Source organism: Sarcophilus harrisii, chromosome 4 (assembly GCF_902635505.1).
Source record: "Sarcophilus harrisii chromosome 4, mSarHar1.11, whole genome shotgun sequence".
NCBI lineage: Eukaryota > Metazoa > Chordata > Mammalia > Dasyuromorphia > Dasyuridae > Sarcophilus > Sarcophilus harrisii.
In genome coordinates, this window is record NC_045429.1 from 196030859 (window position 1) to 196056722 (window position 25864).

The 25864-nt window shown below is 36.1% G+C and overlaps 1 protein-coding gene across 4 annotated transcripts; it reads right to left on the reverse strand.

The window, feature by feature from the left end:
• Positions 1-209: 209 nt before the first annotated feature.
• On the reverse strand, positions 210-25864 carry PRDM1 (PR/SET domain 1). 4 transcript variants are annotated; one of them, XM_003769326.4, is made up of 7 exons: positions 25538-25864; positions 23526-23774; positions 15940-16059; positions 11813-12065; positions 5273-6354; positions 4286-4414; positions 210-3897 (listed from the first exon to the last, which is right to left on the reverse strand). In XM_003769326.4, the coding sequence occupies exons 1-7, from the start codon at positions 25577-25579 to the stop codon at positions 3322-3324; spliced, it is 2451 nt and encodes an 816-aa protein (XP_003769374.1). In that variant the 5' UTR covers positions 25580-25864; the 3' UTR covers positions 210-3321. The 4 variants fall into 4 exon arrangements, with proteins under 4 accessions (XP_003769374.1, XP_012404711.1, XP_031820328.1 ...); XM_012549257.3 differs by lacking the exon at positions 25538-25864 and adding an exon at positions 24086-24343; XM_031964468.1 differs by lacking the exons at positions 23526-23774; positions 25538-25864 and adding an exon at positions 23430-23519.

The window sequence follows — 25864 nt, forward strand, 5'->3', positions numbered from 1 at the left end:
GATATATATTCCTAATAAGGTATATGTAATCAGACATGACAAATGTGTTTTGCTTGGTTGTGGTAAGACAAGAGTTCTATAATGTTGGGAGGACTGGGAAGTGACATTAAAAAAAGAAATCAATAAAGTTAAGTTAGCCCAAGGGCAGCCCTCTCTGTGTATATATACAAGAGCACTATTGAGACAGTTGAAGACATGGCAGCAACCAGTAAAGCATGAACATTTATATTTAATTTACATTTTGACAATTGTACATAAATAACAATGTAAACCAGTTTGTAGTAAACATAAGATAAGTTTGTTATTCTAGCAAAGTAAAAAGCCGATTAACTTTGGTCAGTTTTTCCTTTGAGAAAAGCAAAACCATTTCTGATTGTTTGCTACATTCACATGTAAGAGACCTAAACAGGGGAGGAACAGGAAAACTATGGACAAGAAAGAGAATTCAAAATTTTTAAAGCTGTGATATAGATATCTTTGAAAAACTTTGAACACAAAAGCACTAAAGGCCAAAAAAAGTTGGGAAGGGAAAAGGGGTTGAGGAAAGAAAAGTGTGTCCAGTGTCCAAGTAGTGATACTTTGGTTTAATTTACACTTAACTGTTTTGTTAACCACATTGCTACATATACAATTTGTCAGTCTTGCTATTCCTAGAGGCATATATACACACATATTGTGTATGTGTAATTTGTTCAGCAAAGGCTTCACTTACATACTTTCCTGGGTTATCTTAAATTGAGTTTTCTAAGTGTCATTTCTATTAGACATTTCTATCATATAATCTTTTATTTTCTATAAAATGGTTTGATCAGAAACCTGTAAGTACTAAGACTATAAAGACAACGTATACACCGAGTGGTAAATAGGTGTGATAATGGGATTTGCTTTTGACACTAGGTGTGACCACATAACTCAGATGTGGCAAAATGAAATAAAAGCTCTATTAGGAGGTGCCTGACACTCAAAAATGATTTATTCTACTCATACCCATTAGTCTTTAGAATATTACCTCATGTAGGAGTGGGATTTTTATCCCTTTTGCCAAGAATTTGGGGTCTTCACTTTTGGTCTATATAACCTACAGACAGGGAGCATATACACTTACACATTAAAATTCTTTCAAATGCCCAACACATCATCATCCTGGGTTTGAGGTCATCAGGTGTGATGCAAAGTCCTCTGAAAAGATTTGATTTTCATCTTTTATGAAAATTAGGTTTTATTACATGGTTTGGCTCACAATGTGACATAAATATATATATATAGTGGCATAAATAAACTTTATAAATATACACCATTCTTTGCTACACATTGAATGCCAACATGAGATCTTTGGGCTTAGCAAATTGGAAAAAAAAAAATTATGCTCTCATGCGCCTGGAGGAGAGAAAAAAGTAATTTTTGTGATTGTCTTCATCTGGCCCACCATTCAGTGGCACTGGTGCAAGAAAGGGAGAAGTGGTGATGTTCTCTCCCTTCCTTAAATTTTGGAGCCCTATTAGTATGATATTCCCAGAATATGGTTCCATTGCTATTTATGTTTTTATATGGATTATGTTGTCTCCTTAATTAGATTTTAAGTTCCTTGAAGATACATTTTTTCCATTATCTATATGTTCAGCAGTGAACCTTGCACACCTTACACATAGAATACAATATGTACTTAAATTGACCCAATACTCATGACTCTTTCCCTATTCTTCCACCCTGTTCCCACCATTCCCTTTCTGGCCCCAATCTTTCAGAATGATTTTTAAATTTTAAGGATAGAGGAAACTTTACAAAAAATAAAGTAACATACACATTCTAAGTTTTCTGTGTACTTGAGTTTTTTCTGTAAAGTAGCAAAGCATTAGATAAAACAGCATTTCCTGCACTACTGGACACACTCAATGAGGTAATTGTTGTTGAATAACTTTGCAATGCCCTTTTCATCTTCAATTAAATTAACCACAAAATGTACAAATGCAAACACTGAGGAAAATCTGAATCCTACAGAAAACAAAACAAAATCGATGTGCTGGAACAGGAATGTTCATCATCCACTTCCACCCAGAGCAAACCAGAAAATAACCCATTTTTGGTTTTTTTGTTTCTTTGTTTGCTTAGTTTCTCAAAATGTGGATTGAGCCTTTCTACCCCAAAACTCCTTTCTGGGAAAGCACCATTTTTGTGCAATTCTGACATCTAGAAATTAAAACATACATCATACATACAAAACACCCAAATTACAACCAGAAAAACACAAAAACCACTTGTGCTTTTAACAGTGGTTTCAAACATGGCATTTTGTCATCTTCACATTTTAAATTGCTATACCGGGATGGCAAAGTTAAATAAATGGTAATTTGTGATAGATCTTCAGGGTGACTTTGGGGTTTCGTATTGCTTTTAGGGGGGAAAAAAGCAAAAAATGAAAACAAACTAAACTCATCCAACCGACAACCAACACCCTTGCTCATTGGCATAAAAGTCAGGTTGGCACTATCTTCCTGTCATGTCACCTTTCTGGGTAGAGCTGTAGGTAAGGGAAAAAAAAGTTTGGACTACCTACAAAGAGGCAGGTACAGGATTCCTTTCCATATTGCCACTATCCAAATTATTATTGGGTAATTCTGCACATCTACCCCCAAGTTACAACACAATGTTGTTCAGACTAGATGATCTTAAGTATGATTCAACACATACATTTTTGGCAATACAAAACCTCATTTTCAAAACTTTAGGGTATGTAGGCATGTTGACGGAAGTAATGTATTTTTGTTTTTCCAATCTTCACTTCACCTTAATTTAGACAGATGTGCAGAAATTATCTACAAAGAATGGCCATAAGACAAAAAAATAAACATTTATACTCAAATTACAATGATTTTTCCAGTCATTGTAAACATTTTCTAATTATTGCTTTTATAATGATAAGTTGCATAATAAATTATAAAGTACTATCATTGAAAAATAATTATAGAAAGGAGATTGTCTTAGTAATGGGAAAGGCTACGCAAACATACTTACAAACATATTTAAAACACACAGTCAAATATATATATATATATATGTATGTATATATAATACGTATACATATAATAGTCTTTTTGTCTTTATGCCCTGAGATTACAATAACTTCAAAGTTCCTTCTTTGAATTGGAAGAAAAGTGTGAGGGAACTCATTTGCAACATCAGGAAAGCTTTGCAGCATTGGAATCAAATGTATAAACAATTTGCCACAGGCATCCTGACTTGCCAAGTCATAAATTAAAATTATTTATATATATATGTATATATATACATATATAAAATCACTTCTTTCATTTCCTGAAAGTCTTAAGGATCCATTGGTTCAACTGTTTCTTGTTTGACCTTTACAGGTAACAGAGGTAGTGGGTGACTGTGAGGCAACTTCATAAGGGACGGGTCTGATGACTCATAAAAGTTACATCCTGAGGAGATTAGTCCATTTCCCATGTTCCTTTGCAAAGACATTTTCAGGTTGGCGCCGTCCATCTCTCTTCTGAGCAAAGCCAGGATCTCTTTCTCCACCACAGAGGTCATATCAGTACCATCCTCCGTGTCTTCTAGCCGGTCTGCATTGTCACTGATGTCAAACTTTTCTATTTCTTCATTGATTCGGGTTAGGTCCTCCATGGATAGACCAGAAGTAGGATCTAGGGGGCAATAGCCATTTAGGTGAACTTTAAGACTACAGAGGTGGATGTAGCTCTTGTGGCACTGAGTACACTTATGTGGCCTCTCTCGGGTGTGTAGGCGCTTGTGGAGTTTCAGATGCACAAACTGGGTGAACTTGGCTGGGCACAGTTTACACTGGTATGGTTTCTCTCCAGAGTGAAGTCTCAAGTGAGTCTTAAGATTGCTGGTGCTGCTGAATCGCTTGTGGCAAACCTACATCGGGAGGGCAGATGGGATAGGAGAAGGAAAATCAGAAAATTAAAAGCTGCAAACAGGAGGGGTTAAGCTCAAAGGCAGCCTGCAACAACGAGGGAGGCGAGAAGCAACATGAGGGCTTATTAAGCAAATAGGGCTGTGTGAGCATAACCCACAGTGGGTGGTGGCTTATTTCCTTGTCCCTCTTCCACCCACTGGTCACCATGTCTGCCTGTTTGCTTGCAAGATTATAGGACACAGTTGTGGCACACAGCAGCAATCAGTGCTGAAGAAGAGCTACATATTCTGGCTTTAAACTACAGACTCTATTTATTGAGTGTGTTAGGAGCTAGTTGGACAGATTTCCAAGCAGTTCAAAATTTTTCCCCAGGAGGAGTCTACCCACCTGACATTCATGAGGCTTTTCTCCAGTGTGGACCAGGTAGTGTTTCTGTAGGTGGGCGAGCTGAGTGAAACCCTTATTGCAAGTTTGACATTTGAATGGTCGCTCTCCACTGTGTACTCTGAGGTGGACCTAAGAACAAAGAAAAAACTATAGCTTCACTTTCAAACTAAAATCAAGATCATGTTGTTTCTCTGAAATACTGTTGTTATTTTATCAATTGTCCTGTTGGTTCTGTTCATTTAATTTTGCATCAATTTACACAGGCCTTCTCAGCCATCTCTGAAAGTGCTCATTTTTTCTCATTTTGTATGGTACAATAATATTCCACTCTTTCCAATGCACTTTGTTTAGGCATTCCCCGACATGTGTCCCTTCCCTTTAGTTTCCAGTTTGTGCTACTACAAAAAGAACTGCTACAATTATTTTTGTACAATATGAATTCTTTTCATCTTTTCTTTGATGTCTTTAGAGCCTAGGACTAGTGGTGGTATGGCTGAGTCAGAGGGTATGCACAGTTTAACAACTTTTAGGACCACAATGTCTTTGAGTCTGTTGTTTACAAACATTTAAGATACAAATTTCTCAAGAGAACAAATGAACTGGCTTATTTTTACTATCCTTAAAAGCAACATTAGTATTGTTGAATCATAACGATAACAGTAGCTCATATGTTCACAATGCTACATAATTTATAAATTCCAATTTTCCTAACAATCTTATGGGGTAAGGGAGTAATACTATATTACTATCCCCAATTTTGAAAATTTAAAAACCGAGGCATACACAGGTGAAATGGACTTGACCCAAGATTACCGAGGTATATAGAGTAGATGACAATACAAAGATAAGACACTTCTGGACACAACTTTTTTCATACAGTTGTAAAAACACAACCTTTTATAAAAAAAATAGGGACATAAAACCATATATGTGGGAGCACATATGGGTGCCTACATATAAGTCACTAGTCTGATTTTCAATACCTACCTTCAGGTTTGAGAGTTGCCCAAAAGTCTTGGAACAAACATTACACTCGTACTTAATCTTTCCATTCTGTTTCTTCAGTGGATATGGAAGTGTTTTGTAACCAGTCATATTTCTTTTACTTTTAATGAGATTTATGGCTTCTTCACTCCTGTTGTCAGCCAATATTGTTGAGGTAGCTTTAGGTTGTATCATATGTTCAGATGTGTCCCCAGCAGTTGGGGACCCACTCGTTGGACTACATGGCTTGTCTTTCATGCTGGTGGCTGCGCTGGTGATAGAAAAGGCACTGTGGGGTGCAGGTACAAGAACATCTCTGGGGTGCTCTGGTTGCAACAATCTCCGGGATCCTTCGGAGGGCAATGAATTTGGAAGAGCCGAGTTGAACATGGAATGAGGCAAGTTACCATAGACTGGATATAACCTTGGGAAGAGATTGAAGTTATTGATGCCATTTATGTTGTTCACAGTACTCAGGCTATTACAGCTCATACCATATGGAGGTAAAAGTAACTTGGGATAATGAGTATTATAAGAAGGGAAGAAAGCTGGAGGAAGATGACTGGGTGGTATATAGCCAGGGTAAGACCCCAGTCCTTCTGTGCCATAGTGTGTATTCAAGTAAGGGTAAGATTCTCGATGTTCTTGAGAAATGGGAGCCAAAGGTGAAACTGTGTCTCCCAAGCTACCATGAGGGCTGGAGCTTTTCAAGCTTTGGTCTGGGCTGCTTATTGCTGAAGGGCTAGGAGTGGTGGATGATGGGATGGGGGAGTGAGTGATGTAAGTAGGTCTCTCCATCCGATAGGTCAGAGAAGCTTTCAACAAGTCTTCTGCATTGGGAACTCGGATTGGGTAGATAACCCGAGGGCATATAGGCCTTTCAGGGCTGCAGTTTTTCCTGAAGTCATCCATGTCCTTTTCTGGAGTGATGAGTGAAATGTTAGGATGGAAGAAGCTCTTTCCTTTTGAATGGCTGGAATCATTTTTCAGAATTTCTTTCACACTATGCTCTCTCTTTGGGACACTTTTGGGACAAAGTTCATTTTTCTCAGTGCTTTGTTGCTTTGAACTGATGTGTGTTTGAGCTGAAATAAAGAAGAATACAGTTACTTGAAGTGATGTGAGAAAATGGCATACCCCTGCCCAAGAGTAGAGAACTTCTCTATTTTGAGATTGTGTGTGTGTGTGTGTGTGTGTGTGTGTGTGTTACATAGCTTGCTTGAGACAAATGAATCAAAGGAGAGAGGGATGACCCATAAACCAAAGATAAATGATCATGATATTCATTCAGGGATTTTGGTTATCCCCTCTGTAAATGGTTCCAGGCAGACTATCAAAAACTTAACTATATCTCATTTCTTTCCCCTTCAAAATGGGGAAAGAAAGAATACTTACCTACATAAGAGGGTTATTGTTTGGTTTATTTTGTTTCCATTGGTAAAGAACATAGAACATGAAAAGTGCTATTCAAGCAAAAGATCAAACTTGCCAGAACAGATAGCTTCTATTAAAATGGGGTGGAAAAATACCATGAGGTGTCAGAAGCTAATAAAATAGTCATACTGATGTTCACAGTTCACATAAAGGAAATCAGCATGTACCATGAGTTAGATTGGTCAGATTAAAACTGTTTTGAATAGTATCAGTCATTAATTTTTACCCTCAATTTAAAAAAAAATTTTTGAATTTTTAATATGAATTTGATTAAACTTAATTATAAATGCCTATGTGTAGGTGAATGGTAAGCTAAAGGAAAAACTCCAGTCAATATCCTCCTCAAATCACTTGTTCACAATGCAAAAATTTAGCCAGATTTTACACAGTAAAATTTGGCTCCCAAAAATGTTGTCCCCTGGAATCATAAGGCGTGACAGATTAACCTTTGCCAAACCACAACATGTGCTCCACCAGCCAGTTCAATTACTTATAGTCCCAAAGAAAACATAAGCAGCTCGAATGAAAGCCTTTTTTTTCCTAAGAGAGAGAGTATTCTATACTAGTAAGCATAGCATTACTCAGTAAATATACTATTTGAGAACATGACCAACAAGGAAGAACAGTTAGAAAATACAAAACTCCTGTGAAGGACAACATAGACTAAATATAGGTCAAGACAAAGAAAACCAAAGTCATGGGACTCCGTCCCAACTTGTATCAGACCCAAAATACTAGAAAATCTTCATCTAGAAACCTCTCATTTGAGCTTTGGATACCTGACAACCCATTGCCAATATTGTACTACCATCCACATAGCAGGTATGATGTGGAAAGAAATAAACTAGAATGTATAAAGCAAAGAAAAGAAAATGATCTTTGAGAGCAACAGGGAGATTTAGATGTATTTCAGTCTAATTTTCCAGAGTTTAAAAGTAGAATTTGATGACAACTGAGTGGGTATCATTTTTCAAACAATCTTTCAAAAGGATAAGCTTTCAAAAAAATGTAACTAAAGAAACATTTAAGAAAATAACTTAAAAATTTATCTGAAGAAACAAGTCAAAAGTCATCCATGAAAATCTGGTGGGTCCAGAAATTAATGATATGGAAGACTAGAAACTTTAGTTTCTAAATCAGTACACTACAGGTCACCATGCTTAAGAAAAATTCTCTTCCATCTTAAGAATCCCTCAGAGAATGTTATCTCAGCCAGCTATTATCAGTTGCTTCTTACTGAGCAGGCAGCCCAGAATAAACAGGGAGAAGGACACTTATCAGGAAAGGTGCTGATCAGTGGGGATTGATAGGAAGCCTGTGGAAGGACAAGGGTTTCTGAAGCCACTAGACCAAAATAAATATCATCTTATCAGACCAATATCAGTCTTTCAGTGGGGCCCGGGAGGCAGGAAGTTCAAATTGTCACTTTTGTTTTTTAAAGCTAAAATGGTAGAGGAAGAAAGAGACAGCTAACCTGGAAAACTGATAGGGGAGCCTCCTTATTGCTAGGGAAAGGAATTTAACTAAGATGAAGTGGAATGCTAGGTGAGAAAAGTCTTTAGAGAAGGCTACCTCACTTCCCTCTCCCCCCTATTTAGTCCAGGCTCTCCTCAACCTCCCATTAACAAAATGAAGATACAGATATAATAATCTAACATCTTTACTTGAGAGATCAAATTTAATCACAATGATTTTTTTCACTGATTTCAAAGTCTTCTTGATCAATTTCAACATGGAGATAACTAAATCAAGATGTCAGATAAAAGAGTCCATAGTATTTCCTAGTTCTCATGGCATTCACTTTCCTTTTATTTTTTTAATTAATACTGAGTACTTATCATTACTAATAAACTAAAACAAAACTAGTTTCATGAACCATCAAGCAGGTGAAAGAATTATGCTTTATTCAAGATCCTTGAAAGAAAATCATATTCTTTTGTGAGTCAATTTCAAACAATAAAAATCCCATGAAAAACATAAATGAAACATATTCCTTTGTAAAGAATCATTTTCTGATATTGCTACTCTATGGAGCACATGATGGATGCCTACTAATTACAACAATTTTTCCTCTTTAGCAAAAAAAAAAAAAAGGAAAAAAAATGAAACCTCACAAAGAATTTTGATAGTTCAGAAATAATATGTAACTGGATTAAATTTTTTTTTTTTACTATCTTTGGTTTCCAAATCCCAAAGTTACTAATATTTATCACCTTTAGAACATTAGAAAAGCAGACCTAGAAAAGGTTGCTTCAACTTAGGACAAGACCCTAATTAGAAGGTTCTAAGAGTATTTTTTGAAGGGAGAATTTAAAAAAAATGTTGGGTATTTATACATAGTAAATTATTCTTCAGCACCTGCTGAGTAATCAGTAGTTCTGTTATTTCTAATTCTTCCACTCAGTAACAACTTAACATTAAAAAAAAGAATAAAAAAAAAAGATGTTTTGTTCTTAAATCTTAAATGGCTGTAGGCGGACAGAGTCATTTCAAGAGTAAAATGCTCCTGAAGGCCTTCAATGGCTTAATTATGCCGATTCACATTTTCAGTCTATAATAAGAGCTTCTAAGGTTAGAAGCAAGAGAACCTAGAAGTTCTACAGAAGGTAAAATAAAGCATGTTTTCAACTGAAACTGAGAAAGCAAACTAACATTTAGAAGTCTATAATTTGGTCATCTGTTTTCTAGATGGGTCTATGTCTCTTCTTTTGTGTGTATGCCAAATAACTTCCCTCCAGCAGAGAAAGGAGGAGGGGCATAAATAAATTTACATTCTGATTCACATTTAAAATCATATTCTCTCTTCTAAAAAGGAAAAAAGTATCCAATAATTTAAAATTTAGCTGTCACTTATCAAAACTCTTTTTTTCTACTATCTCTATTAATTAAACCATTATAATCACTAATATCATGCAAGCCCCTCAGAGGGAATCTGGCACAGATTTGTATTGTGCTTTAAGTGTGGAAAATGAATACAGCTCACTAGTCTGAGGCATAATCTACTTATTAGGACTGATGAAATAGTGGAAATTTTTCTGATCAACAGTCTCAATCATCAACCACCACACCTAAGACAACTGATTTCACAAGAGGCAATAAGAACCCTCTGCTGAGGGTGATTAGTTGTTATAGTTCAAAAACTACTAAGCAGAATCTGCCCTGAAACTTAATGGAAAGTTAGTTATATCTGGAAATGTTATTTTCCCATTGTATGGAAGGACTGAGAGAAAAAGGATCTACTTAAATAAAAGGTCTTATCTGAGAGGCAGTTATGGCATTTCTATAAAAATGATGTTTTTTGATACAGGAATCTGGAAATGCTATGTATAACTTGACAATTTTAGGATGCAAGAGAAAATATTTTTAGTTTAGAGGAAGACTTTCTCACTTGGCAAAGAGAGAAGAAAAGCAAGCAAAAGAACCAATGACTCACAAAGAGGCCTAGTGGGCTATTTTTTTAAGTCATTAGAACTTCTCTGACTTAAGCAATGATTACAAAGCTCCAGGAATCCTACTGGTATTTCCATCCAAACTGTCTGAAATTTACTCACTCTTGCCCATTGAAATAAGAGGATGCTATTGTATGTGAAATGCTTACAAAGGTTAAATGATTACACAATGGCAAAGAGTAAGAAATTAATTCTGGGTAATTGGTAGAAAAACAAACAGAGCTAAATTATTCTTTGGGGGTTCAATGTTGAGAACAGAATTATTTCTGAACATTCTATCCTAGCCTACCTGGAAAAAAAAGGACCATGACAAACTGAATCTCACACAAGACCTATCTAAATGAGTGGGTGTATTCTTACAAGTAACATGGAGATGCTTTAAACTTTTGTATTCCAAAGATCAGCCTAGTTTTATACGTTCTCAAGAATTATATTGACACACTGACACTGGTCAGAAATTATACTTCTGAAGCAGTAGATAAGTTACTAATTCATTTCTAATGAGAATCAGAATTAGCTAGTTGGTGCACATATCCCAGGGCCAAGAATAAGATTTCATAGGATTATTTAGTGAAAGATGGAATATATGTTAACTTCCTATATTAAATGATGAGGAAACTGAGGCCCAGAAAGGTCACATAGCTAGGAGGGACAAAGCCAGGATTTTCATCTAGATGCATTAATTCCTCCATATGAAAGAAAATTATACTGTGTTATTTTGTCATTATTTCTCATTTAAAAAAAAATAAAATTAACACAAATCCAAATGACTCAAAGATATGATCTACCCTTAAAATTAACTGGACAAATATTTTGCTTTTTAAAAACGACAGATTTCTGTGGGTTTTATCAACAACAAAAGATTAGAATTTTCTGGCTTACTGTTACAACACCTAAGAATGGCCCAAATCACATATATAAATAAGACTTTTTGTAGTTAGTACTGGCAGGAGGGAGTCACTGGGTCCAGACCAGATAATTTTACCTAAATAAAAAAGTGAAAGCCTATAAACCTGACAGAGGAACTGAGAATTTGTTAGATAAAGTGATATGTAGCTACTGTCAAACAGATTAAGAGTTCAGATAATTAGATTTTACCATAAGGAAGGAAGTTAGATATGAAATCTTCAGAACATCTACTTAGAATGGTCTTTCAGGAGACAACTAATTGCTTATTGTTTGTAGAAAAAGCGTGGAATATCTTAAGAGTATTTATTCTTATGCAATTTCTAGGCAGATGCTGGTTTCATAGTAAGCAGTTATATATATATAAAATGGCATAATGAGATCTATTTCTAAGCAGCACAATTAGATAACAGTAACTGATTTGTTCAATGGCTTCAAGTCTGTTGGTACTAGCCATATTTTTTAAAAAATGCTGCCAATTTTAAGTCATTTTTCTCCTACAGTTTTATAAATTCAGATCTCAAAAAGTAATGTTTAATTTTTTAAAAAGCTCCACCTTAATAGGCAAATGGAACTTGAAAAGAAGAGAAGGAAAGAAAAAGAAAGCAATTCCTCTTTTTCTGGTCCAAACTCCCTACCCTGGCACAGCAGTTGATACAGCCATATAATTAACCACCGTATTATCAGATTGTGCAGACAGAATAGACATTACTAGCATTTTTTTTTTTTAAATTTATAATTGTAATCCACTTACTGAGATTCATCTTCATCAGCTCTCCGGAGGAAGGATAGTGGAGTCTTTCTGCAAAGTCCCGACAATACCACACAAGAAGTTCCTGGTTGGCAGGGATTGGCTTAATAGTGTAGAAATAGATGTTCATTCCATTCTGACACGCAGCCAAATTCTGTTCCTGAACGGAGTGAGCAGGGTTCACATAACGCATCCAGTTGCTTTTTTCCTCATTAAAGCCATCGATGAAGTGGTGAAGCTCCCCATTAGAATAGATCTGGAGGAAAACAGAAGACAAGACCATTGAAAAAAAAATTCCTGAAATGACAGAGGCTTATTTTTATTTTCTCTTCTTTCGGCACAACACAAGAATGGAGACGGAGGTAAAGAATGTATGCTTTCCCTTCTCTCTCTAGCTACAAAGTTAAATAAAAAAATCAGAGCATTCTAGATTTAGCAGAAATAAGGGAGTTACTAGTGAGAAGTGGCATTTCTCACTTTACCTTTTTCATTTTGTTCAATTTGTAATGGTGAAGGGAAAAAAAAAAGACTGAAAAACAGTTTCATGTAAGGAAAAGGCTGGGCTGCTTCTGACTCTGAAAAAACTTCAGAGCGCTCTTAAAAGTGTTAGAATGGCAAATGAGTAATAGACTAACTCCAGTTCTGATTGTGTGCTGACTTTTGAGTCACCTAGGTATAAAAGCAGGCTATGTCAAATGCGAGTCTCAGCTTTTTCTTTCTTTCTTTTTTCTTCAATTTTTTCACAATTTTATTTAAAGTTTTGAGTTGTAAATTCTATCCCTTTCTCCTGGCTCCCAATCAGATATAGGCTCTACATACACAATTATATAAAACATTTCCATACTAATCATTTTTGTACAAGATTTGAAAAAAGAGAAAAAAACTGGAAGAAAGTGAAAAATAGCATGAATTCAGACATCAGTTCTTTCTCTGGAAGCACATAGTATGTTTCACTATTAGCCTTCTGGGATAGTCTTGGATTATTGTACTGTTGAGAATAGCTAAGTCATTCACGGTTCTTCATTGAACAATATCGTTGTTACTGTATACAACATTCTCCAGGTTCTGTTCTTAGCTTTTTCTATGGGCCTCTTTTTACTTGCAGTTTCCAACCACCCCCGCCCAGAGGTTTAAACTATGCAAACATCCTCCACCCCCCCACAAGTCCTAAAGTAACACTTGCTCATATGAATACTTGGAACCTTGCCTTTTTGTGGAAACACTGGGTGGGGCAAAGGTGAACTTCACCTGCCATAACAAAGTGAAGACCTGGACAGAGGCCAAAGTTTGACAGTCTGCTACTGAGAAGTCACTTTTCCTCTCAATGGACATGTTAGGACCTGTACTTTTCTTTAAAACAAAAAAAAGGGGGGGGGGGGAGAGAGGATGGAGGAAGGAAAAAAGGAAGCTGTATTACTTTTATAAGGGGTAGTATAAAATCACTATATACTTCTGCCCATCAGCTGGAGAAGGAAAAAAAATGCGGTTTATTAATGGAAAAGTAGGATGAAAAAATTAAAAGCTTTTTTCCAGAATCAGGCAGGGTAGTTAATAAATGTATTGTAAATGAAATAAAAAATAGAAGGTTATGAATAATAAGAAACTCAAACCTTCTACCTAAAGCTCTCATCTTTCCATATAACATTCCTATTAAAAGATGCCCCATCCTTCTCCCTCCTCTCACCTGATTTTCTTTGGCAACTAATACCTGATGATCTGTAGTGTGTGGTCTCCAGGAAGCCTCATCCTGTTCACAGTCCAAGAGTATCCATGGGGAAAGCAAACTATTGGCTTGATTCTTACTCACACACCCTGACTGGCTAAAAAGCCTTTTTTATGTCTCTCCAATGCTATCAAAAAATAAAAAGGGAACTCTGTCCCTTTAACACAAGCAGTAAACACCAGAATCACTTTCTTTTAAGAGTAACTTCCTGTAAATTGTGAAGGGGGAAATACATGTGGCTTCATCAAAGAAGCTTGTGAGAGATTTTGCGGTGTGTTTTGTTATGAGAAAATGGAACAGGGCTGGTTGAATTCTGCTATCAAGAGGAGTCTTCAAGTTTGTTTACTCTGATGTGCAAACTTCCAGGAACATGGGGTTCCATTGCTCTGCACTCTTTGCTTTGGGCGGAAGCTGCTTTCTAAAGCTAAGGGCGATGCACCTTCCAGTCAGCTTTCCCCAATTTACTGTACCCTTGTTTAAAAAGGGAGATGATGATGCCATGAAGTCACAGGCTCACACCCACAAAAATATAAAATAAAAGCAAACGCTAAAATGAATGCCTTTCCCTATCTCGTGTTTCCATATATTATCATGAAGATTAAAAATGTGCTGACTCACAGTACGGTTACAAGAAATAATGTCACTCTGTGGTTTACTCAACTCGAACATCCCTTCTCCTCTTTGACTATGTAATTTGCATGGAACTTTTTTTTTCTTCATAGAGCAGATGTTCCTATCCCTGCCAGCAAAAGCAGGACAGTTTTTATAATATGTGGGAAGTTATCTCCAATAATTTCCTTTTCATGGCGAGACTGATCCAAATTCTTAGTTAGAAAGAACATCTTCAGGGGACAATTGAAGCTTATTGACTAAGGGAATTTTCAGAGAGATACAAGAACTAAGGTGCTGTTGTTGCCTTTTTCAACACAGCTTTGTACAAAAAAAAAAAAAAAAAAAAAAAAAAAAAGGCTTATATATTGGATGGTCTTAATTGAAGACTTAGTCACTCTCCAGGAAATTATACACCTCCATGGCTTGCTTTTAACTGAAGAGGGACTTACTGGCAATAAACTGAAATGAACCCACCCACTTTTTTTCTAGGAAAAGCTGGTAGTGCGCGTGTGCGTACACGAGCACATGTACACACACACACACACACACACAATGGGTATGTATGTGTAAATATACTTTGAACAATTAAATAATTTTTGTATTAAAAATATATACACATCGCTTATATTTTGGAAAAACAATATAAATACCATTCTTTGTTCACAGTGGAAATGAAAATTTTTTAAAATAGGAAACAACAATGTTAGTCTGAAAGTCAATGAGAAAATTATCAAGGAAAAGAAAAAAATTCTTAGGTGAGAAAACAGAACAACCGGAGAGATTTTCTAATTCATAGGCTTCCTTAACACTATATACATTGTGGTTTACATTTAAGATAAGACTAAAAAAATGAAATGAATTTTTTTAAAAAACAGGAAACTAATAAATATCCTATAGATCAGCAATTAATACTTTTTAGTCATAGTGACTTTTTCCTTACAAGAATTTTAAGAAAAGATTTCTATCTGAATCATCACAGCATTCCTTTCAAGAAAAAGTTATGAGTCTTTCTAAGTGTGAGAAACTGAAATCACAAAACAAATGGTGGTACACTGAGGAAAGGATGAATTTTTTCCCCCCAATGATTCAGGGTATGCCCAGACACATCTTTTATCTAAATACTCTAGGTCAGGATTCAAAGTCTTCAGAGACTTTATGGAAATATTCTAAGGAATGTATGTGATTGTGAGAATGTATACATTCCAATAAACTATGAATTGAAACCCAGATTCTGAATTACAATATATTCATTTAAAGAACTATTCCTTTTCCTTCCCCTTCTCTACCTTTGTCAGCCTTTCCAACTGAAAAAATTTGTTTTTAGGATTATATAATTCATTGATTTCAGTTTATCCAATATATTAAAGTTTTAGTAAGAATTCAAGTATACTTGAAGATGAAAGATTTAATGACTCATTACTCCTTCCTTGCAGAGAAATGCAAATGAATTTATTCTGGAAGCAAGTAGCAACTGTTTCATTCTATCAGGAAGCTCTTATGAGTTGCAAAAATTAAAGTCAAGTATAGTCCATGTTATCTCTTTTTCCTCCACCTACAGGCTTTCCCCCCTTCTCCCCTCCCTCCCCACAGAAGACAAGAGACATTTACTCAAACTACTTTAACATCCACTTAGAATTCTTATTCTGTGCACCCATAGAAGAATAAAATTTCATTTGTAGATGAGCAAGTAACACAGAAACACCAGGCAGAAAAGACAGATACACAGACACAGGAGCTAGCATTTTTAGTTTTGCTTTTGATTATTAAATTAACGTAAAATTTAAATTTTTCTTACCCGCCAAAAATACTGTCTGTTGGCATTTTTGGGAACGGTATCATTGGTATAGATTTCACCTATCAAGGGTCCAAACCGTGTTCCTTTTGGTATGTATTCTTTGCTTATTACTCCAATAACCTAAAAGAGAAAGAATGCAAGACAATTTATGACCTTCATTTCAAAATAGCAATCCTTTTTCAACTAAATTAGTTTTTCATAAAAGGAAAGCACAATAAGGGAAAACAAAACAAAAAAATAACCAACAACCTCCTAATGGGGCAGAAATGAACAAGTAGAGAGCAATACCAAACTCTCTAATCATTTGAATAAAATTTAATTTCCCAAAACTCCAGTGATGAGACTCCATTTTAAAATTATTTTTACTTGTTGAATTAGGGGCCTTTGCTCAGTTTGAGAGTGGGAAGAGTCAAAGTCACACAGAAAAGAAACTGTTCTTTCTTCGAGTAAGAACCATAGAATTTGTAATAGATATTCTTAACTTTTTTTTGTCATGGACTTTTTTGACTATCTGGGGAGGCCTTATTGTCATAAGAATATTATTTTTAAATGCACAAAATAAAATATGTAGGATGGCAAAAGGAAATAAATTATTTAAAATTCAGTTATATAAAAATATGTTCAGAGACCCCAGATTTAGATCCTCTGTTATAGTCAAGAATATAAAGAAACAGAATGACCATTTCAGCCTGTTGTTTCTCTTCACTCTCCTTACCCATTAAAACATTAACATCAATGTCATTTTTGAGGAATGACATATTTAGCTTTGGGAAAACAAAATCTTGTTCCTCAAAGGGCTGAAAAACTATAAATTCATTGTATTATAGGCTACTAATTCCTGATGGAGTACATCATAGTTTCCTGTTCCCTGACAAGAGAAATAGCTTTCAAATAATTGTTTTTCTCTAAACGTGCAATAGGATAGCCAGTCTCTTCTCTCTATAGAAGTGGCAAGAGTCCTCGTTAGCAATTCTCTTATGGATCTGGCAAGGAGACATTATTTTATGTGCCCTCTGCCCCTCCCCTACCCAAGATCCTGTGATAAGGAAATGACTGAAAATCTACTATAGCCCATATTTTTAAAAGGCTTTGGTAAAGAAACACATTACGCCAGTTCCTCCTTGATGGTAAATTTCTTTTGAGTAGGGTAGAATCACCAACCACAAATCAGGAAGCAATTCATCACTATTCAAAAGAACTCATCTGTGAGTAGTCACTTACAACATTCTGCTGAGTTACCGGTATTTTTCACTCTCCCCCCCCCCCCCCCACCTCCCCCCATCACTCCCAACTTTGATTTTTAGAATTGACTAAATTCTTAACTTGAATTGATTGACGTAGAGAAAAAAATGTTAAGACTTGTTTATAGTTTTCTTTTTTATAATGCTTCTTTGGTGACTTAAGTAAATGCTTCTGTTTGGGCCTATGGAACTAGACACCTATTACTAGTCAAATGACACTGAAAAGAACAAAATTAGACAATTTGTCTGAAGTTCTTACAGAAGTAGTTTGTAAAGACTGGAAAATTTACCAATCATCCCATGCAATTTCTAGCAATACACTAAGCCCCCGTTCAAATGAAAAGGAACCCAAAAACTTCTATGGAATCATACAGTTAAGCCAAAAAGCAGATCGACAAACTTTTGGCAGATGCTGAGTTCATATCAGCAAGTGATCAAGAGCATAATAGTTGACATAAAAGCCAGTGAAGCATTTAAAAGCATCTGGCATACATAGAGTTGAGGAGAAAAAAGGTAAGGGCAGAAAAGTTCCTATACTTAACACAAGCTGAAACAAGATTGTTAAGGCCAATTTTATTTTGGGCACTTTTCTGCATTTCTGGCTGAGCTGAAAAAGACAGATGTTCATTTCATCCTCCTCTCCTCTCATTTATATCTATCTGACCTTTCAATAAAGACTCATTATTATTGGTAATCAGAACAGCCTAACTGCTAGGAAGATATTAGTAAAGTTTTGGGCCCTCTAGCCTCAAGTTTCCTCAACTGTGAAATAAGAAAGCTGGACTGGTGAAGGGCCCTGTCATTCTATGATTTTTGTCTCTGTATACCTAAGTGAAATTCTCACTATCTAGAGCATCCTTGAAAACAGTCAACTTGAAACATTCATGTTGGCTTCTTAGGATGTAGCAAATTTTCTGACACTTATATTTGACTGATTATAACACAGCATTAAAAAGCCCAAACAGGAACAGCAAATAATGCCATTTGCTGGTCAGCCAATAATTAACAGCTGATTTTTCAACATGTCCATGTTAAAGTAGTAATTTTAAGAGAGGCACTCAACTGGTTCACCAACTTTTGTGTCTGCTGGAGACTATAATTTTAAGCAGTCTTGAGACAGTGCATGATTACCAACAAGCAACATTACATTGAGGTCAGTGCTTTTCCACCTAGTGGCCATTCTCTGTCTACCAGATTGAGGTGCTTGCTTTTCAGCATTAAAACTGATCTTTGTATCAGTTGAATTCATGTTGTATCAATGAAAGTACCACATAGTTTTTCAGTGATCAAATACAAGATCGCAGGCTAGAATCTAGTTTCCATAAGCATTATTGCCTTTCTTTAATTGGGAAGATGTGAAAATCAAAAAAAATTTACTTAATAGCACATATGTATTAAATAGGGTATGAAATGTAAAAGGTATGAAAAAGAGGTATGAAATCTAATTCCCATCCTCGAGGAGTTGACAATATAGTCGAGATAGAGCACAGACATATAAAAAATAATTTGGCTTGAGAGTCTATGAAATCTACCTTAAAGATCTCAAAACTACTAGGGAAAATAATTTTTATTATAATAGCCATGTGGTTAGATCCATTGTCTTTTTTTGAAATTTATATATTCCTGTGGTATAAGTGCTCCATACAGTGGAGTTAAAGAGAAAATTTAAATTATGGTATTGTACAACATATTAAATAGCATACTGAGAGCACATTGCACCTCACTTATAGCTTCACAAAACCCTGTTTATGATACAGTGTTAGGACTTATCTATCCATATAGATGCATTTACATAATAATATGAAACTAATTAATTTTATTATCATTTAGAAAGCTAAACCAGTTTTTTTTTTCAAACAGGCAGGAAGAAATGATTACATTTAGAATTAACATTATGATATAATGTCAGATGAATTCCTTCATCCAACATGAAAGCAACAACTTTAAAACAAAAGCATGTTCAGGATATTTTCCTGACACTAGCAGATCAATCAATCAACAAATATTCATTAAGTAACTACTTTGTTTTAATCTAAAAATTCGGGACACATAAAAAAATGAAACAATCCCATCAAATCACATATTACCTATAAAGTAATAGCACTCATTGTTTATTCTGATATTATTAATTTTGTTCTTTACGAAATAAACATTGGATTTCTAAATAGAAAACTCGAGACAATGAAATATAAGACAATTCTCTGTGTCTATAATGATTTGAGATTTCCGATTGATTTGAAAATGGGCACGGTTCAACATTGCCTTCACTGTCCCAGAACTAGCAATGGTCATACAAGGATGTTGTCTCTCTGATGAATTCCCATGTGCTAAAAAGGCCACTTTAGACTGGTGCTCACCTAACCCAGGAAAGAAACATGATTGGAACTGACCAGGGTCCTAATGAATTACTGCTGGGACAAGGCTGCTGCATGCCTTCTATAAACATATCAGTGAGAAGACAAAAAGCTTCAACACTTTCATGCTTCATCTGTCCCTACAGAAGCCCGTCCACAGGATGCTTTATGAGTAGCACCGACCTTCCTATCATTTTGGAAGATCCGTCTCTGTCAATGTACTGGGTTCACAGAGCACATCCTGACACCCAAGGCTTCTAGACAAAAAACAGGACCCCTTAGCTTCTTATTTTGCAAAAATAAAAGTGATTTAAAAACTTTGGAAAGGTTGAGCTAGAAGGGGTATTTATTGCATATCTATTCCCATTAGGGAGAGAAAAGGAGTTCCCAAAAAAAGCAGATTTCTCCCTTAAAGGAGCTATGGAGATTTTTTTTTTTAAAGCATAATTTTATTTAGAACTATGGTTTCTAAGGTACTTTACATCCATTTCTCCTACGACACACAAACCTCCACAACAATAGTATTTTTTTAAGCAGAGGACTATTATATAGGTATATTCATGATGTGGTCAAACTCACCCTAAATCATTAAGATCACAAATTACTAGTTCTCTCTCACTCCCCTCCTTCCCATAAAACTGATTCAGTCTATTAAAATTTTGTTTTGGACCTAAGACCATTTGCACTGTGATGATTGGGATTCTACAGATGGATCAAGACCTAAAGTCTGTAATTCATCTGATTTTTTTTTTAAGGGGTGGAGTGAAAGGAAATGTTTTCAGATGGTTTCCTCCTTAATTATCTCGGTATTAAAGGAAACACAGTAGCAGCCTCCCTGTATCATCTCCAAAATAAAAGACCATCCCCAAGAACATAGGATTGCATGTTGTGATGAGATACTTTTTTCAGATGGCTTAAGTTAATAATGGATTTCAACTAAAATAGACATATAGCAGACTGATTTTTATCACGGTATTGCTTTAGGACTTTCCAGAACAGGAGCTTTTCCAGTTGAGTGAGAAGCAGATTCAGAATTTAAGTTTTTCAAATACATAAAATGTCAAAGCTAATTTTTTTTAAATGCTCAAAAATAGTGTTTAAGGGGGACAGCAGTCAAGTTTCCACAAAAAAGAAAGGACACAAGTAAATATTTTAGTAGCACAGATTAACATATTTTTAAATGAAATTTAAAAAATAACCCTTAGCTATAGAAATAATAAACAATAATAGAATCTTTAAAATGCATTACTGACCTAAATAAAATTTAGAAGCACCAGGAGACAAGTGTAGAAACTTTTTTAAATAAAAAACGAGCTGATACATATGTAAATTCATAATAAAAAAAAGTCATGGAAAAAAAAATTCTAGGCAGTCAGCAGAATAAAAAATAAAATGTAATTTAACCATTTAAAGAAAAACATTTAAAGAACTTTATAAATCAGATTAAAACTACATGCAAAAAAATTTCTAAAAATTCCCATGGGATATATGACTAAGAACAAACTGATTCATGCCAGCCTGCATATTTTGTTAATTATGAATGTTTGTTCTTAAACCTGTTGGAATCCCCTCCATTCTTTGAAATTTATTGTTCTTTTAACAAAGAATATCATTCTAGTACAAATTCCAGAGGTGGAGTTAAATAGGTGTGCATATGAAATTTGTATCCTGATTGATTCAATCAGGACCCCCCCCCCCCCAAGATGGCTTGTTTCTCTTAAGTTTGATTTAGAAGAGGAAAAGGTAAACAATAGATGCCTAGGTGGGCTCACTTCTCATGTAACCACCTTTGTGAGGAATTAAAATCTCTCCTAAATCAATAACATTCTGTATTGTACAGAAGGGTCAAATAGTCATGTAAATAAATAAAATCATGTTGAGACTTAAAAAGTGGTAATCATGTTCTAATGCAAAGAATATTGGTCAGTATTAGGAGATCTGAGTTTTAGTCCAGGCTGGGTCAATAATTAGCAGTATGTAGCCTTGGGCAAACCACTTTACTCCAAACCTCAGTTTCATCTTTTGTAAAAAGAAGGTGAAGAGCTGGATGGTTTCCATGGTACCTTCCAGTTCTAAAAAGCTATGATTCTAAGAATGAGGCAGAATGTTATAAATTCTGACAGTGGAACATAGGGCACAAACCAATATACAGCTTGTTTAAAAGAAGAGGGAGAATCTCTCGAATACTAGAGTAAGGGATCAAGATCAAAGTTTCTTTTAGCAGCTTTTTGAATAAAATGGGGAACTCTGGAGAACAAAAGAAGAGAGAAGGCTTACCCTCTCAATCTCCTAGAAATTTCAAATTGTATATTGGGGGTGGGGGCCAAGGGAAATGCATTTCTTAAAACCACAGCAATAACTAACATTAAACAATTTACAAAACAGGTCAAGTTAGCCTTTGTCAAAAAATTATGACAAATACCTTAAAATGTTCTACTTAGAAAAATGTTTCTATTTAATGAGATGCATCGGATATGGTGGATTCAGGGCATCTCCAGCAATTTAGTATGAGACCGGGTTTATTATGTAAAAAGGCATCCTGTCACTTGAATTATTTAACAAAATGTGGATGTAAAATCTGCCGGCCCTTCTATTCCCCAACACCTCTGCCTCTAATTTTAATAAATCAGAGGCAGTAAATGGCTAGTGCTGAACCTGGAGTCCAGTACAAAAGCCATGAATTCAAATCCTATGTTAAGTATTTACGAGCTAGGTAACTCTGGGCGAGTTATTTAACTTCTATTTCCTCATCTATAAAATGAGGGATTTAGACTCTTATTCTAAGCTCCCGTTTCTATCTCTGAATCTATGAATTTAGGAATACAGTAAATAGGTTTTCTTTCTTTTAGACAACTTTGTCTCCCAATTAACAAAAAATTTATATTACATGAAATCAGGAGAGAAAGCTTTCCCCAAAAGATTGCCAGGTCCTTTAAATGCTACTTTTAAGAGTAAGAGAAAGTGATTTTACATAGCTATAATAAATATTCCCAGGAAGAAACACTGTTTTCATAAAGCAAACAAGTCCTTTCTCACTGCTCTCTTAAGACACAATAATATAATTTACACATGGAGGGGGGTTAGAGTGGGATAAGGATAAGGAGATATTTGGGAACAGTAGCAGCACAGGTTAAAAAAAAGGGAAGGGGAGGCACAGCCCTAAGTTCCATAGATAAAGAGGTTAGGTTGCTTTTCAGATTACCTAGCTGAACATCACACCTAGCTATAACAGTTACACAAATGGGTGAACACAAATTAAACTGTCCTTTCAGGGTCCAGAGGTAGTCCTTTGGAAATAAAAACAAAGGGCAGCCCCACTTCAGACATTTGGGGGGGGGGGCATTTGCAAGTCTAGCAGGGAGCAAAAGAACTCCAGCAGATAAACAGTGGTTAACTCTTAAATCATCTTGACAAAGGACACTTTTCTCAGTTTATATACCATCCCTCCTGTTCATAAACACATCAATGTTTCAGGAATAATTTTAGAAACACAGCTAATAAACCTAGCTCATTAAAAAGAATAAAGCACTTTAATAACTGAAGAGAGACAAAAGAAAAGATTAAGAGTGTTTTCCAAGGAAACTTGACTTTTCTTCCCCTCCCCAGAGCTATTATACAACCAAGGCAATTTAATCCAGTGGCCAGAGGCAATGGATACATAGGCTGCTGACAAGCAGTTTAAAACCTGGCTCAGGGGTCTACCTTCCCCGTTCTCTCTCCCCCCCCCCACCCCCATGCTGGGCATATACCTCTTCTAGGCACATTACAGCCGGCCAGAAGATTTTAACTGCTTGCTAATTGGTATGATGGGGGATGGAGGAGGGAAGAGAAGCAGAAATTGTTTCAAGGAAAATGAGAATGCAATGAAATGGATATATTATTTACAGGTACTTACAAAGAAGTCTCCCAAGATTATGGGACCTCAATAGAAGTGTATGGGAGATTTGGCTGTCAGGTGACAATCTTCTTCAGCAAAAAAGCAGAGGCTTACCTCTTTGCAGTTCGTTGCAAATTTGAAAACCAGATTCCTTGGCAAAGATGCTTCCGCCTGAATGGCAGATCCTCCATCAGCACCAGAGTCCCAAGGATGATCATTCACAATGTATGTGCACTTTTCTTCAAAATCTGCCTCTGTCCACAGAGTCATGTCAGCATCTTCCATGTCCATTTTCATGGTTCCCTCTGCCCCCTCTACCAAGGTCGGAAAATTTACGGTGTCGGAGCTACACTGGGTGGCAGCCTGGAAAAGAAGGAAAAAGCCTTTAATCCCCATTGTCCTGCAGTTTCTGTGGTTTCCTCTGAGACACTGTGACTAATACAGTAGTCTGTGGCACTTGAAAAGCCTATGCAGAAGAGCTGGTACAGTTGAGTAACAGCCAAAAAGAGCAGTATAAACGAGATTGCCCGGGCTGAATGGAGCAAGGTTTTCAAATGCTAAGCTTAGTTTAAAAAAACAAAAAACAAAAAACAAAAAAAGCAAAGTGAGGCAGGCTCGATGAGGAAAAAAAAAAATCAAAACAAATCAGCTCAGAGATCTATTTCTGGCTTTACCTCTCAAAAGCACGGAACCCACTTTCTGGGTTCCCAATCTCGTATCCAAGAAAACCTGGGGTCATGGCCACCAGACCACTCAGTGCCTGTGGAAAAGCTGCCTCAGAGAAAAAAAAAAAAGTGTCATAAACAAGGAGAGGAAGAGGAAGGAGCTGCTGTCTGCGTCTGAATGAAGCTAAAAATGGAAAGCGCGTGTGTTGCAGGAGCGGAACCCAGCCTGCCTTTTCCAAATGGGGAAGACTGAACTTTCCCACCAGCTTCCAAAGCACAAACAACTTTCAAAACAACCTGCCCCCCCCCACCCCTATTTATCCTCCCCCTTCTGCTTTGCTTTCTTTCATCCTCTAGGCAAGGAAGAGAGCAAAAGACTGCATCTTGGCCAGCATCCTGGTAGAGCTGGTCACAAATCATTGGAGTGCACTCATTTGGACCAAAGCAGAAGAAAAAATGGGGTTTCTGTGATTTGTTGGCATCTCACGCCATCATGAAAAGGCATAACAAAAAAATGCAAAACTGTCCAATAGTAAGTATCCCTGGAGAAAATTCCTTTCAGTCACCTGGGTTACAAATAGTACTTTCTGTTGAAAATTTTGACCATTCATTCCATTTTCCGAAATCACAAGTGTTTCAATTTACTATAATGAAAGTTATAGTAAATATAGAAAAGTGAGAGAGTAAGTAAGCCCTTCCTCAACTAGTGATGGGCTACTTTCCCCAAACCTACCTTATCCTCTAGATTAGTAATAACATTTGCCTTCCAAATAAGAGATAGTTTCTCTATTTCCTCCCCCTCAAAAAAAAAAACAGTCACCCTCTCTCATACTATTATACAAAAACTAGGTGACAAATAAGAAAAAGTGTCTCAACACTCTTCTGTTAAAAATCATACCTCGTAATTTTAACAAAGAATCTTTATACAAGAAAGAACACTCACTTGATTTTCAAAATAAGATAATGTCCCAAGGAAGATGTTAAAAGTAGACTTTATCTTCTTTCATTTAGCCATAACTGATGGGGGCGGGGGAGGGGGGAGCTGGAGCATCCAATTGAAGAACCTGGGACATATGTCTTACACTGTTAAAATTTTAAAAACAGACCTGTCTATGGGTGGCTCCAGCATGTACAGTCATGATGCTAAATAAATATTAACTAATAATAAAGGTTTTAAAATTAAGCCACCACCGAATATTTGCTCTTCTTTGATCTTATGGGGGGGGGGGGAAGAGAGAAGAGCTGCAACTGAGAAACTTCAATGAATTGACAATTGCACTCAGAATTGAAAGGGTTAATGATTCATAAGGAGCAGAAAAAAGGTCTTATAATAAACATGTTTGAAGTCCTGAGTGCACCAAGGCAAAAGTATTATTGCAACTGCCACTACGTTGGTTAAGCAGGGAGAAAAAAAAGTTTAAACAACTCAAGAGCAAAGAAATAGAATCAAAAATTTCTTACCAAAGTCGTATCCACAAGTTTTTCCAAATAAAAATCCAACATCTAAGGTAAGTCACACTCATTTCTACACAGTAAACATTTCTTCGTCCTTCCAATTGCCGGCTTAGAGCAAAACTGACTCACACCTCCAGAGTTAACTCCTTTTTCTACGGTCTCTCCGACGCCACCACCCCCCCGCAAGCCTCTTTCTCTCTTCTCTTTCTCTGTCTTTCTCTCCGTGTCTGTCAGACAGGTGCTGCGGCACTTAGTGCTTTTGCCTCGCCGAAACACTGGAGGGCTGAGTGTTACAGCACTTTGTCTGCTTAACCAAACAGACTGAGCATTTAC

Bases quoted from the DNA above. Each gene is read 5' to 3' on its own strand.
- PRDM1 (XM_003769326.4), bottom strand. From the start codon at position 25,579: ATGTTGGATTTTTATTTGGAAAAACTTGTGGATACGACTTTG. The intron at 12,066-15,939 runs GTAAGAAAAATT...GTTTTCCTCCAG, and splicing joins ACAGACAGTATTTTTGGCGG to ATCTATTCTAATGGGGAGCT. The intron at 4,415-5,272 runs GTAGGTATTGAA...CTTTGTTCTTAG, and splicing joins GGCAACTCTCAAACCTGAAG to GTCCACCTCAGAGTACACAG.